This window comes from Petromyzon marinus, chromosome 34, assembly GCF_048934315.1.
Source record: "Petromyzon marinus isolate PM22_M1 ecotype Great Lakes invasive population chromosome 34, UKy_Petmar_22M1.pri1.0, whole genome shotgun sequence".
Taxonomy (NCBI): Eukaryota; Metazoa; Chordata; class Hyperoartia; order Petromyzontiformes; family Petromyzontidae; genus Petromyzon; species Petromyzon marinus.
Window position 1 is genome coordinate 7,067,674 of NC_133700.1, and position 14,317 is coordinate 7,081,990.

The following is a 14,317-nucleotide window of genomic DNA, read 5'->3' on the forward strand; positions in this document are numbered from 1 at the left end:
TTACACAACACTTCAACGTTATCTAAATAAATTGAGTGTCCTTGTTGACAAGCATGTTCTGCCACTGCCGACAGTTGTGTTTGAGATAATTTAATATTTCTTTGATGTTCTTTTAGTCTTATGCTGATGTTACGTCTCGTCTGTCCAATATAGCATCTGCCACATAAACAATTAATCCGATATACACCTTCTGTTGATAATTTAGGTAGTGCGTCTTTAGTGCAAGATACTAGTTTTTGAATTTCGTGTACTGTACCAAATCTTACTGTAATGTTTTGCTTTTGCAAAACACGGGCTAATTTGTCAGTTACTCCTGAGATTATGGAATTTTAATTGTTTTAACAATCTGATCGCTTTCAGCAGTATTGCTTTGTGATCGTGATTTGGCATTCAGTGCTCTGTTAACTTGAGCATTATTGTAGCCATTCTGTCGTAGTGCGTCTTTAACGTGTTTGCTTTCTCTCACTAGACTTTCACCATCTGACACTGTTTTAGCCCGATGTATGAGCGTCTTGATAAGAGAGGATTTCTGAGCTGGATGATGATGCGAATCTGCATTCAGATAGGCATCAGTGTGTGTTATTTAAACAATGGTCAGCAAGTTTCGGAATATCTTTTGGTAAACCTGTATTCTTTACTAGTGTATCAAGTAATTTAAGCGACCATTGTTTAAATAACACTTACTTCTTATGGAGAGGGGATTTCTTTAAACAAAAGGAAGGAGCAGCAATGGGCTCTCCTTTATCCCCTGCTATAGCAAATCTGTACATGGAAAACTTTGAAATAAGAGCACTTGCCTCGAGCACATTAAAAGCATCTTTTTGGTTTAGATATGTGGATGACACTTTGGTTGTCTGGCCACATGGTAAAGATACACTTAATGATTTTCTAAATCATCTCAATGCACAAAAACCCGGCCATCCAGTTCACCATGGAAATGGAGGTGAATAACACACTCCCGTTCCTAGATATTTTGCTTGGACATGGCCTAAACAGTAAAATAACACACAGCATTTACAGAAAGCAAACGCACACTGATGCCTATCTGAATGCAGATTCGCATCATCATCCAGCTCAGAAATCCTCTCTTATCAAGACACTCATACATCGGGCTAAAACAGTGTCAGATGGTGAAAGTCTAGTGAGAGAGATTAAACATGTTAACGAAGCACTACGACAGAATGGCTACAATAATGCTCAAGTTAACAGAGCACTGAATGCCAAATCACGATCGCAAAGCAATACTGCTGAAAGCGATCAGATTGTTAAAACAATTAAAATTCCATATATCTCAGGAGTAACTGACAAATTAGCCCGTGTTTTGCAAAAGCAAAACATTACAGTAAGATTTGGTAGAGTACACAAAATTCAAAAACTAGTATCTTGCACTAAAGACGCACTACCTAAATTATCAACAGAAGGTGTATATCGGATTAATTGTTTATGTGGCAGATGCTATATTGGACAGACGGGATGTAACATCAGCATAAGACTAAAAGAACATCAAAGAAATATTAAATTATCTCAAACACAACTGTCGGCAGTGGCAGAACATGCTTGTCAACAAGGACACTCAATTGATTTTGATAACGTTGAAGTGTTGTGTAAAACTAATTATTACTGGCAAAGACTAATCAGAGAATCTAATGAAATTGAGAGGAATAGAAATAAGTTTAATCGCTCTGACAGCTACAGGCTTAGTGCGGCTTGTAAGCATATTATTAAATAATACATATTACAATTCCTTATAGGGGAAACACATACTAATGAATGGATTATTAACGTAGCATATAAACACATTAAAACACATTACAACTAATTACCCATCTACAACTCATTACTAATCATAACCATTGACTGATTACCAATCGATTATATAATTACAATACCCCCCCTCCGCCTCAAATCACTGCACCTGAAATGAGTTAAATGATGACGTCACCCTGCTGCTCTATTTAAGACCGGGAGCAAGCGAGGGCTTTACCATTCTGGCGAATTGCCCGATGATGCTGGATGTAATTACCAGCGAACCGTCGTACTCCAACTATAAATGTTGTGGATTCACTCTTTAACACACCGGTGGGCTAAAGTAGTGAACTATTTGTCTTTGTCATGGTGAAACTTTTTTGCTGATTGGCCGTGTCGGGTGGTGGAGGGTTACGACACATTTATAAATAACGCGATCTAACCCAAAAACCTTTATTATGAATAATATTGGTCGCGAAAGCCTACGTGTTAAACCAAATATCCCCTGTATAGCCTTAATAGACTATTGGGGCAAGCGCTGTGAGCGAGCAGCGCTTACGAAGGCTGGCACAGCAGACGAAGGGGTGGATGGCCAACACCATGCCCAGCCCGCCTTTGTCTCCCGAGTGGCGATGTTTTACACACCGCACCAGGTACTCATTTAAGGATGAACCGACCGAGGGAAGGCCCTGGACCGGTTCACATCATTTTCACTGGTGTTGGCCGTGAGCGGGAATCAAGCAGCGCGTTAAATCACTGCGGCGTGCCAACCTGCTGCGCGGCCACTGTTAAATCGCACACCACACACACAGAGCCTTTTCAGCCAGTGTTCTATCATTTGCTAAGCCCAGCAGGTGCTGCACAGTGGACATGAGACCTACAAGATCTGCCCCGACAGTATCCGACCGTCTGGTATAATTAAATTTCTACCCCATGGTCGCCGGACTTTTGAAGACCAATCCTCCATTGCCTGTCTGTGTTACATAGTTGAAACCTTCAGGCATTATTAATCCACTGCTGGATGAAAGCCTCCTCCAAAACTACAATCCCATGATGCAACAATCCATGCAGTATCGGCACACGCACTGCTCGACATTGGATGTGCAAAAATCCATTTCCCACAACGATTCATTATATGAAAGACAGGAAGAGCAATGGAGGGAACAATGTTGTTATCCTTAAATAAATGTTATTTTTTATTTAAAAAAAAAACAATGACTACATTTAGACATTCTAAACAAAACGTGTATTTATTTTACCAGGCAGAGGCCCACTGAGCTATATAGCTCTTTTTCAAAAGTGACCTGGCCACAAATGATAATCTCAACAAAGTGGCTTATCACGTGGAAATGTATCGTAACCAAATACTCTAAACGGACATTGATTAAAAATGGAGGGAAAAAAAACGGAGGACCCGGAGAAAAATCCACGTGACCACGGGGAGGAGAGACACGCAAACTCAAAATATACAACAGGCGTCAAGGGTCGGGATCACATCCGCGACTTCCTGCACACCGGGCGAGGTAGTTAACATCTCGCCACCGCGGCGCATCCCGCGCCTATAAAGAAGTGACGTACCCAGAGAAGCAGCTGAGTGAGCACGGGGTTGGCCATGGCACAGGCGAGGTGCAGGGCGCATCGACCGTCGCCGTCCCCGTACGTCTCGTTGACGTCGGCCTGCGCGGCGTGCGCCAGCATCAGCACGAGCGCCGCGAGGTCGTCCTCGGCGCAGGCCTGCAGCAGCTGCTGGCCCAGCGATGCGCCGCCCTCTCCTCCCGCGCCAACGCCACGACCGCCGCTACCGGGGGCCGGCGCCACGAACAAGCGGTGTTCGTACTTTGCGCGGATCCACTGCTCCTTCTCCTCGCTGGCAGTGGGGAGAGGAGGAGGAGGAGGAGGAAGAAGAGGAGGAAGGGGAGAATGATTGGTGATGGAAGCATTGCATTCACTTACGGCGGGGAGAGGGGAAAGGTGGAGTCGTAACGACCGTCGATTGTGTTCACAACTGATCAACTGAAAGTCAATCTATTTCGGTGGTCGATTACTCGAGCAATTTTAAAACCAGTGGCCGCCCCTACATTCACACATCGAAAGCGGGAACCCCCTACCAGCCACGCTCTGTGTTACGCAGCCACGCTCGGTGTGACGCAGCCGATGGTGACGATGATGCCAGGGCACGTCCATCACCTCCCGTCCAGCGACACGCGTGGGGACAGAGACTAGACACTTTTTTTTTATTAACTACGTTCGTGTTACCTGTTTAGTTGGGCGATCATACCGGTTATTTCGGTGGAGTAAATGATTCCCTAGATTATTGGATAAACCAACTATCCAGGAACCTTTTCATTACACTGAGGGACTAACAGGACTCTCCAATATTCTTGGCAGGAAAACTGCGCATTAACACTCACACCCAGTCACTTCTGTTACTGGAAAACAGCCTTTGCAGTGACAGAAGTGAGTGATAGAACCACATTAGTAAAACAGTGTTTTTTGCCAGGTAAAAAATGTTCCCCTCTAGTACCCAACCGATGTGGCCAAGTTGCTTGTGAGAGGACGCTGTAATACCTGGACAAAAACCCACGCACGTAAGTGGCTAATATGTGCGTGTGAACTTCTTTCGCAACGTACGTAGTCACACCGTGCTAATACGAGGTGCGGTGGAAGTACAACAAGCTAACAATAACTGTACTGCACACAGGTGAAATTAAGAATCCATTGCTGTGCTGCCATCTCCTGGCCACCACACAGCTCAAGCCGACAATACCTGGTTAGTCGAAAGGTGGGTCTCCAACCAAAATAAATAACCAGGCTCAAAATCCGCTGAGCCTTCCGAGACGTTACAGGATCAGCCACAACTCATTGCTAAATGTTCGTAGGCGAACAAATTATGCTGCATCGTATTGTACATTCACAAATGCCTTAAGTGCTGTGGCTTTGTTTTGGACACGTGCATCAGTGTGCGTTTCTTTGGCTGTGTGTGTGTGTGAGCGTGCATAGGATTTAAGTGCGTGTACGCTCAAATGTTTTACATTTGTGAAATGCTTGAATAATCAGTTTAACACGTAGGAGGCTTTCGCGACCAATATCATCTATAATACAGCTTTTTTTTTAAGGGTTAGATCGCGTAAATATATAAATGTGTCGTTAAACCCGCCAACCAACCCGACACAGCCAACTAGCAAGGGTTGTCACGTAAACAGAACGTGGCCAATTCGTCACTAGCACAGCAACACCGGTTGTGTGTTGGAGAGCAAAGCAAAGCTTTAACGACATTATATATTTACGCAATCTAACCCTTATGGATGGTTGAATAATAACAGCCCCGGACTAAACAAATGACCCATGAGTGCCTCGCTAAGTGAGGATGGGGCTGCCATGATTAATTAAATTAGCCCGGGGTAGAAAATAATAGGTGCGATCCTGTCGCTGATTAGCTGCTAATTTCACGAAGTCCTGGGAAAAACACTGCATGCTGTCCTTCACGGACAACAATAATTCATGCCAAATTAACGCCACGCTCGTAACATCATCGGGGGCCTCTTAAAGCGTTCACGTCCGTACACAAAAATCGTCCACTCATTTTAAATCGGCATTTTATGGTGCCCGATGAAACGTAGATTAGCTATCGTATTCTCCCTATTATAAGACGCTCTGCAAAGTAAGATGTAACTCCTAAACATGGACTCGTAGTCAATACATATATACAATCCTGACATACAGATCAAGGGAGGTGGCCAGATAGCTCCGGGGTCAGAGCACAGAACTGGAAATTCTGATAACCTGGGTATCAAATTCAGGTTTAAATCTTGTTCTCAAGTGTAGCGAGTTAGTGGTCTCAGCCAAGGTCACCACCAACTGCACAATTAAATGCATCATATTAACCCTTTCCCCATTCCGAGGATGCAAGTGTACGTCGTTAGTTTATCTTTCCATTCCATTCCGATGACGTACGTGTAAATAAAATAAGTACCGAGGCTTTCATCACAAGGCCATGCGGGAGAGAGCGTGTGACACAGTTTGGCGCCAGCTATCGTCGAGTTGGGGTGGTGTCTCTACAGTTCTCTGCGGTGAGTACAGTGTCTTGAAATACAACAGCGTGATGCCTCTCTAAATAAAATCCAATGCTGAACCGCTTGCGTTGTTCCGAGATTGAGCGGTGAACGGGACCCCCCCCCCCCCCCCCCCCGCCGCCACCCTGCAACTTGCAGACGTCTCGGAACGGGAAAGGGTTAATTGAGCGTATTCCCCAGTTGAGTATGAAAACAAAATGGTTTTATTGACACGCGACAAACACCCTCTGGATATCAGAGGTGTGGGTCTCCCCTGAGGTAACTTCAAATGTAGTTCTGTGACGTCATCTTCAGGGGACATTCTCTGAGGCGGGGTTATGCAACGCTAGCGGTAAGAGTTCCAAATAGATATTTATTCATTTGACGAAATGACACCGATAGCAAAATTGGATTACAATCGGGATAAAACATAAAACTGAGGGGTACAGGGATGTATCACCGTGTACAGTATATTGGAAACAAAATCAATTAAGAGCAGATTTTATGAGTTGTACAAATTCATCAATGTCAACCCCGTATCAGTGTCCTACCTTATTAAAGACCAATTCAGACCTTATTGGTCACCCCGTGCCCTTATACATCTCAACGTTCATCCTAAAATGTCCCATCACAAGGGAGAAACAGACATTTTTTGTTGTTGCCCATTGGACCTGAAAACTGAATTTCCCTGTAAAAGAATACAGGTAAACCGTATGTGTTGACGAGTATGCAAATTCGATGTAATTAATTGCATTCATTGGAAATAAAATATCCTGGAATAATTACATGGCTTGAGGAAAAAATGGCAAAATTACAAGAATGCAATTAAGGTGTGTATTTAAGCCAATTCCACACATTTGATTAGCACGGTTGGATAAGTACGGTACAAAAGAAGTTCAGCATACATACTGGCCATAATTAACACTACCCATAGACTCAGCACTGCACCGACGATTAGCACGGTTGGCTACGTACGGTACGAAAGAAGTTCAACATACATACAATAAACATTTGGTTTCATGTGGGAGCAAACCGGAGTACCCAGGAGAAGACCCACCCCCCAACACTTGCAAGGGGTTAATACACACAGGCTAATGAACCTACCTGTTGTATCAACCACCTAGCCACCTTCCAAGCCCAGCAGAGTTGAGAGTTTTACAAATCTCGAAGTGATTCACTAAATCCTCGCCTCAAGGAGCAAAGCATTGCAGATTTGCCCCACCACATCCTGTTAAAAAACAATCCTTATCAAATGTCTTATTAAAAAAAAATAATCAGCCAGTGCTGGATTAAGGCTTCACCCTGTTATTTTAGTCCATTAGGGTTGTTTGACCATACTTCACCAAGTTCGCAAGTGTGGGATGGTGGTGAAGGGCCAGCCAAACCCGGTTCGGATGTCACTCGCCACTGATGTTAGCTGTGGCTGGGAATCGAACTCTCGCCTCCAGATTCACAGTGCGGTACCATTCACCACTGCGCTAGCGCACCACCTCCAGGTATTAACGCTATAGATTGACAAAGCAGGAGCAGAGATTTATTTTTTATTGGCATGTGGCTTGTTTATTCGCGAACAATTGGATGCATCGTCACCATTTGGAATTGTGACTCAATTGAACAAGCAAGTTTGCTTTGTCGAGTTTTGTACGTCTCTCGCGAGGTTTTTGGTGTGGTGTGCTGCTCACCACTGTGCCACCACGTCTGGTTAATATAATACTAAGGACATGTATCACTCCGCCAACAGAAAGACTGCAGTCTAACCACCGCTCATGCGGAGTATTTAAACTCCGAATTCCCTTCAGTCCTAAAAACGTGAAACGCTGTTCTGAACAATATTGTGCAATCGTAGTTAAAAACGCAAGAGACCCGTGTACTGTTCTGAAGTATTTTCTAGAACGTTATTTTGTTTTTCGTAAGACAACGTGAATGCATAATCGTAAGAAAATTCTACTTTTCGTTACCCCGTAATTTTCTAATCGTGGACGACCGCAAGATCTCCACATTTCTGTGAAAACGGCGAGAGGTGAAACGCGTTAGGGGCATTGACGCTCAAAAGAAGTGTTGGGCAGTGCTTGCTCATCTCTTGTTGATGATGCGGAACCGAGAGTATAAACTCCACATTCCTATGGCAAGGGCCAGGTATTTACAGACATTGAATGTCAAAGAGCGGCTTACTTGGCGCTGCCTCGTGAAACTGTATTTTTATATTTTTCATTTGCTCTTATGATGTTTTCAGCCTTGACGTATAAATGCGATTAATATTGCTTAAAGCACTAAAAAGCCGTCTTCCTGGCTCCCGTGATAACGTTTCCGCAAACCATCGCACCACGCCATTCCAGAACGAGAGACAATGGGTGAAAAAGGCAGAAGTGGCTCTTAATTGCGATTGTAATTTCTCTGCCTAATAAGCGTTGCTAAAGTGACACAATTGATCGAAATCACAATTACGCAGGAAGAAACGACGAATGGTTGCTTTTAACCCGAGGAGAAAAAAAAACCCCCACTTCATTTGCCTCTCCTCCCTTTAGCACCCCAATTAAATGCAAGGCCCAACCGAAACGCAGGTAAATGCTCATCTTCCGACAACTGTTTCGCACCGATTAAAGTCAAAACTAACGTTCAGCAGCTTCAAGTTAAACCCCGCACGGTCGTACTAACCGCATACACGTTCCTGCGCGACAGAACCATGCTGGGTAATTAATTGCGATTAACGACGCCAATTACAATAATACTGCGATGGCGATCACATGCTCCGGGGTAAGTGTCACCCAGTTACATGGCTCGGTTTTTATTCCCGGAGGGTCGGTTCGACTCTCGATCTCCCGGCGTGGCAGCTGAAGCAACGTTGCAAAATTCTAAAAATCCCCCTGCCCACCTTAGTCCACCCAGCACCACAGTCAGTCGATCGGCACATAGCGTGCGCTCGGCTAAAAAGTGTGGGTATGACCACCTCGTCCAACACGTCTGCCCAACGTGGATGAAACCAAACACTCCCCCAAGGCTCGCAATAGCGGAGGCCCCCTTCTGCCAGCAGAGGTGGGAGCAAGCGATTTCAGGGCTGCACTTTTACTGACACCTTTTTTTACCTAGCTTGGGATGTTTGGACAATCTCAATAATGAAAGTTTGCTTTGCGTCCCTTTCCTGTTGACATCAACTTTGCATTGTCCAAACCTTTTTTTTTTAACGTCTGAGACAAGAGTCAAAATTAAGGCTGGCAAAACAAGAGGCAGTAGCGGAGGGGTTACAGATGATTGGGTCAAGGGGCTCTGACGAAGATCGTGATACATTGTTCATCTACGACTACGAGATTCTCCGGCACTTTTTGAGACTGTTAAAAAAAAAGTCTCGCTGACTCTAATACGGCGTCATTCGTGCAAATTGCATTGCACAATCACTGAGGAATCACGGACAAGCGAGAAGGCAGCAGCCAAGGCAGCGAGACGACGCTAACAACTGCCCAAGCTCTGCAGTCCTTTATATACTCATAACATTGACACGTTTATATTCAATTACAGAGTGTTTATCACATGACGGGGAGCGACCAACACAGCACTTAAGGGTCCACAGAGAGTTGCTTTGAGCTGCGGCGTTTAAAGGGGTTGATTGAGGCCATCGCCCTTCCGGGGTGAATAAACTTAAGTAACACCACTTGGTGGGGAAGTGACCAGTGGCTGTCCTGTGGATAGACTCCCCCCTCCGCCTTACGAATGTCGAATTCCCACTATCGGCTCAGGGCTGTAAACAGGTGATAAGCAGCACACCAATGTTCATCAAACAATTATTAACACTTTTATTTTTTTGCAGTGTTAATATATGCATGTTAAACTTCTTTTGCAGCGTACGTAGCAAACCGCACTAATCAGAGGTACCGGGAGAAGGACGAAACATTTTTTTAAACACAAAAAGCAGTTCTAAAGAGATGAGTTTATAACAAAGTCGGTCCTGTGCTTAATGCAATAAAAAACCCTCTTTTACTCAAAAGAGTCATTCGGCACAGAGCGTGTTCTAGGTTTAGCGTCGTGCTACTGAGCGCATGTTTACCACGGACCCTCGACCTCACTGCAGAGTGCAAAGCGTTTAGAAATGTCACTGCCATTAGCACACACACACACAAAGCGGCAGCCAAAGCATTTGGTCTTTTTTATGTGTGTCTGTGTGGTCTAATTCAGTGCCATGGGAGCTTTGGGAGGATATGGGAAAGTGAGTAAAGTAATGGAATGGCGGATGGGCAAGCACTGGCACGGTTGATGAAGGGTGTGGGGGGGTAGGGGCTGTTCTGTGGGTAGTGGGGGGCAGTCATCATGATTTGCTGCTGGACATACTTAACATTAAGTTAATCAGCTAATTAATTAGGCAGTGCATCATTAAATCACTCGCTTGTAAAATTAAATCTCATCTCCCGACGCCGGCTACACGAAATTTGCCCTCCGGCACTGCATCTCCCACCCCGTCTCGGTGATTCCTCCGAACAAATTTTCCCTAGCCCCCCCCCCACCCTTCTCTCTCGCTCGCTCTTTAGCCTTCGCACACACGTAATCGGTGGAGTAGCTGTGGAGTGCACAGGCGGTGCAATTGCACCAGGGACAGGGCCCCAGCGGGTCAGAGAGGCCCCCCAAGCACACCGCGCTACCAAGAGAGAGAGGGAAATGGTAAAGAGCTACTCCACCCCTGCCCTCCACCCACCCCCATTTCAGAATTAGAATATTTGTTTATACTGGAGGAATCGTATGAGCTATAAATATTTTTTCACAGATATCCCGTAGGGGTGGGCGAGGGTCAGAAAGTTATAACAATACAAAAACACAATGAGTGGAAAGTAAGAAAGGTAAGCAAATATTCTTGGTTCTTTTGGTAAAGTCACGTATATAGATTTTATTTTCTATTTACCTGACTTTACCGAAAGAACCAATATGAATTCCTGTAGTCATGAAAGCTTTAAGTCAAAAGGTAAGCAAATTACAAAAATATTAATATCTAGATTTATTTTACTACCAGGTAAAGCCCACTGAGATAGAAGATTATTTTGCAGAAGCGACCTGGCCACAAATTATAGCTCAATGGGAGTGGCTTACCGTGTGAAAATTTATAGCAGCCAAATAATCTAGATAATTCATACCTTGCATCAGGGCCCATGCCGACCTCACTGCACTACTTGCCCCCAACACCGTGAAGTTTATCATACTTGGCCCAGCTGTAATAGTCAAGCAAAAGTTATTTTTGCTGTTAAGCAACTTGCGCCGTTCCGGCAAGAATCTGCCACTATAAACGATAGAAAATTCTTTACGGCACAAGAAGAGACGAAAATATGTACACAACAAAACATGCGTGAACCCTGACATATGCACGCGCGCGCAAAAACAAGGACGTAACCGTGTCATAAATATCACTGCAAATCACACGTTTACCACCTGGGGATCAAAAAGACTGCCTTGGTTCATAGCGCAGCGGGAACCTACCACTGAGACACCACTCCCGCTGCAAAATTATGCACACGACGCACAAGTAAGCGCCGAACACAAAATGACCTCAAATGCTCCCGATCTCGTCAGACCTTGGGAAGGCAAGCTGGGCCGAGCCTGCACAGTGACCAACATGCATAGCAGGTCTTGTAGGCTGCAGAAGGGGCAGTTAAAAAAAAACAATGCTTGTTACTGTAATATGGCCCGACGTCCTGGCTCTGCTCCTTCAAGGAGCCACACTGACCAGCAAGGTGAAGTAAGGTCAAGCAATCCCCTATAACCAGCACGGTGTGTGGGGGAGGCCCCCCCCCCACCCCAATCCAGCAGTGGACTGACAAAGGTCTGTACATGAACTATGTATAGGTGATGTGCATGTGTCATTTGCATGAGTATATCATGTACGGTTGATTGTGATCTTAGACGACTGTGATTGGCAGTTATTGTAATGATCTTTCCGAAGGGCTACACTAATGAAAGTGTACACTTGACAAGGGATTTTTTTTTTTAGGGCCATTGATGGTCAAATAAAGTGTGTTGGGGCACTCCCTGCTCATCTCGAATGTTTGCTGGATCCTGATTCTGGAGTATAAAACGTCTACGTTCCGATGGCAAGGATCAGTTTGTCCATAGACATTGGATAAGAACGAGTGCAGCTTAAGGACACGATGATTTTTAATATGCGGTTAAAATGTTGTCGGTCTCAAGTACACACTCAATTCGGTAATTATGCAATTTTTAAGATCATTGATGTCATCACATCCAACGCCGTTGATTCCACCAGGCCAACACTTTCTATTCTCTGACAAATCCCGTTGCCGCTGCTGCTGCACGGTAAACACACAACCTCAAAGATCTGCCCTGTTGGTTCACCTGTAATATTTTATTGGGACTAGGACCGGGTTTACATATCACTCGCTACCCGCACCTCTTGATTTGCGCGGTTAATACGTTTAACTTTGAAGCCACGTGAAGTGTCCAAGGCTCACTGTGCAGGAGGTCAGGGAGCTATCTAATTAACTATTTTTTTTATTTTACCAGGTAAGGCCGACCAAGCTATCTAGCTCTTTTGTAGAAGAGACCTGACCACAAAAGTCTCTAAGCGTACATCGATTCTAAATGTGGAGGGAAAAACTGGAGGACCCGGAGAAAAATCCACACGACCTACGGGGAGAGACATGCAAACTCCAAATATACAGGAGTCAGGGTCAGGATCAAACACCACGACCTCCTGCATACCGGGCGAGGTGGTTAACATCTCGCCACGGCGGCACACCAGCCCGGGTAGGTGCGACAGACCCGCCCGCGTGCCGTGGCGGTTGACCGACCTGAGGACGGCCGACGAACCAGCGGACCAATGCTGATGCTCACCGTGGCGAGTCGGCCGTGGGTTTGCACGCCCCCGGCGGCAGGAGTCCCTCCCACACGCGGTTGGCGAGCGCGTTCCCCATGGCGCTCATCAGCGTCACAAGCTCCAGCGGCCAGTCGTCCAGGTCGAGGGAGCGCACGCGTGACAGGTGCGTGCCCAGGTTGCGATGGATGCCCGAGCACTCGATACAGATCAGCGCGCCCAGGTTCAAGCTCGCCCAGTCGGGGTCTGCCGAAACGTCCCGTAAACAAGCGCGGGCCGGCGGTCAGTTCCACGGTGACGGAAATAGCGACGGTGTGGGTGCGGAAAGCGACAGTGGGGAATGCCTATCAGAAGCCGACACCGAGGCCTTTCTGTATGTATATGTATGTTAAACTTTCTTTCGCACCGTACGTATCCAACCATGCTAATTGGAGGTGCTGGGGGCGGGAAGGACAACACAACGATAAAAAGCAGTTCTAAACAAATAAGTATTAAATCTAGATTTAGAAGTGCATAGCTCCAGTGGCTTCCTAATATCGGAAGGAAGAGCATTCCAGACAGTTGCAGAAGCGCATCTGAAAACGCGCGATGCGGTGACTGTCTTCGTTCGATGTTCAGTCAAAAGCCGCTGCTGCGAGGATGACCGGAAGTTCACGTCATCGTTTACGCTCCTTGACGAGATCAGCGAGGCGTTGTGTGTGGTTCATTTGTGGTGAGCACATCGTTGTGCAATGAGTACGACCCTCAAGCCCGAGATTTGTTCACGAGTCAAGAGGACAGGGCCAGAGGGAGAGACTGCACGTACTCGGTGCGCCGCAGTCGGCACAGAATGCATTCCCCTTGGTATTCCGGATGGACTGGATGGCTGTAGCGTCACTCTGGCTCCCGAGTCGCATCTGTAAAGTTTCACAAGAATCATTCGACGTTTTTTTTTTTTAAGTGTAAACAAGGCCCAGCCACGTGGCATGGCTTGAGATGTTTTTCCCTCCCCGACTACTCTTTTAAGATAAAAATTGTGCACTCGCATTAATAGACCCCCATGGAAACAATGAACACTCAATATGATACATTTCAGAATATGTTTCAATAACCTCGTCCAATAACATGGGACCATCATCAAAATCATAAAACATTTTCTATCCCACCCGTTGCAATCACCATCCCCTCGCAATTCTGTGTCATGACAATCCATCCGACTCCTGGACAAGGCCTCATCTCATCGCTCTTTATCCATGGTGATGTGGACAAAGATAATCAATGATACACACACAAAATCGCATTTATAATTCGTGGTATAATCTGCGTACAGCACTTTCAAATACCACATTGAGACAAATTAACATCACTTGGTCTGCACCATTAAAATTGTCGAATTTCTGCCCACCACATAGCCCCACAGATGCCTATGACAACCTGGCCATGCATGGAGGCCGCCCTTGTTCGTACACAATCCACGCTCAACCCTTAGCCTCCAACATCTACCGAGATCGGGCATATTCCGGGAAATTTCTTCATATACGAGGCTACCCCCTCAGTATCCCCCTTCATATCTCTGGGGTAACATATTGGAAACACACGCATACACACGTACAAAGATCCCCCGCATAGCCTTAAAAAAACTGTTGGGGCAAGTGCCGTTAGCGAGCACCTATGAAGGCTGGAACGTTACACGAGGGGGCAGGTGGCCAGCGCCACGCCCGATCGCCTTTGTCTC

At 45.7% G+C, this 14,317-nt stretch overlaps 1 protein-coding gene across 3 annotated transcripts in view; it reads right to left on the bottom strand.

Annotated features, from left to right (window-relative positions):
• The window catches only part of LOC116948648 (arf-GAP with GTPase, ANK repeat and PH domain-containing protein 1-like), a 76,380-nt gene that overhangs the window by 7,635 nt on the left and 54,428 nt on the right, over nucleotides 1–14,317 (bottom strand). For all 3 annotated transcript variants that reach the window (XM_032965543.2, XM_076071683.1, XM_076071684.1), the window contains 3 exons: nucleotides 13,409–13,499; nucleotides 12,624–12,849; nucleotides 3,325–3,613 (listed from right to left, as the gene is read on the bottom strand). In XM_032965543.2, coding sequence (XP_032821434.2) covers nucleotides 3,325–3,613; nucleotides 12,624–12,849; nucleotides 13,409–13,499 — 606 coding nt within the window. The remainder of the gene's footprint in view (nucleotides 1–3,324; nucleotides 3,614–12,623; nucleotides 12,850–13,408; nucleotides 13,500–14,317) is intronic.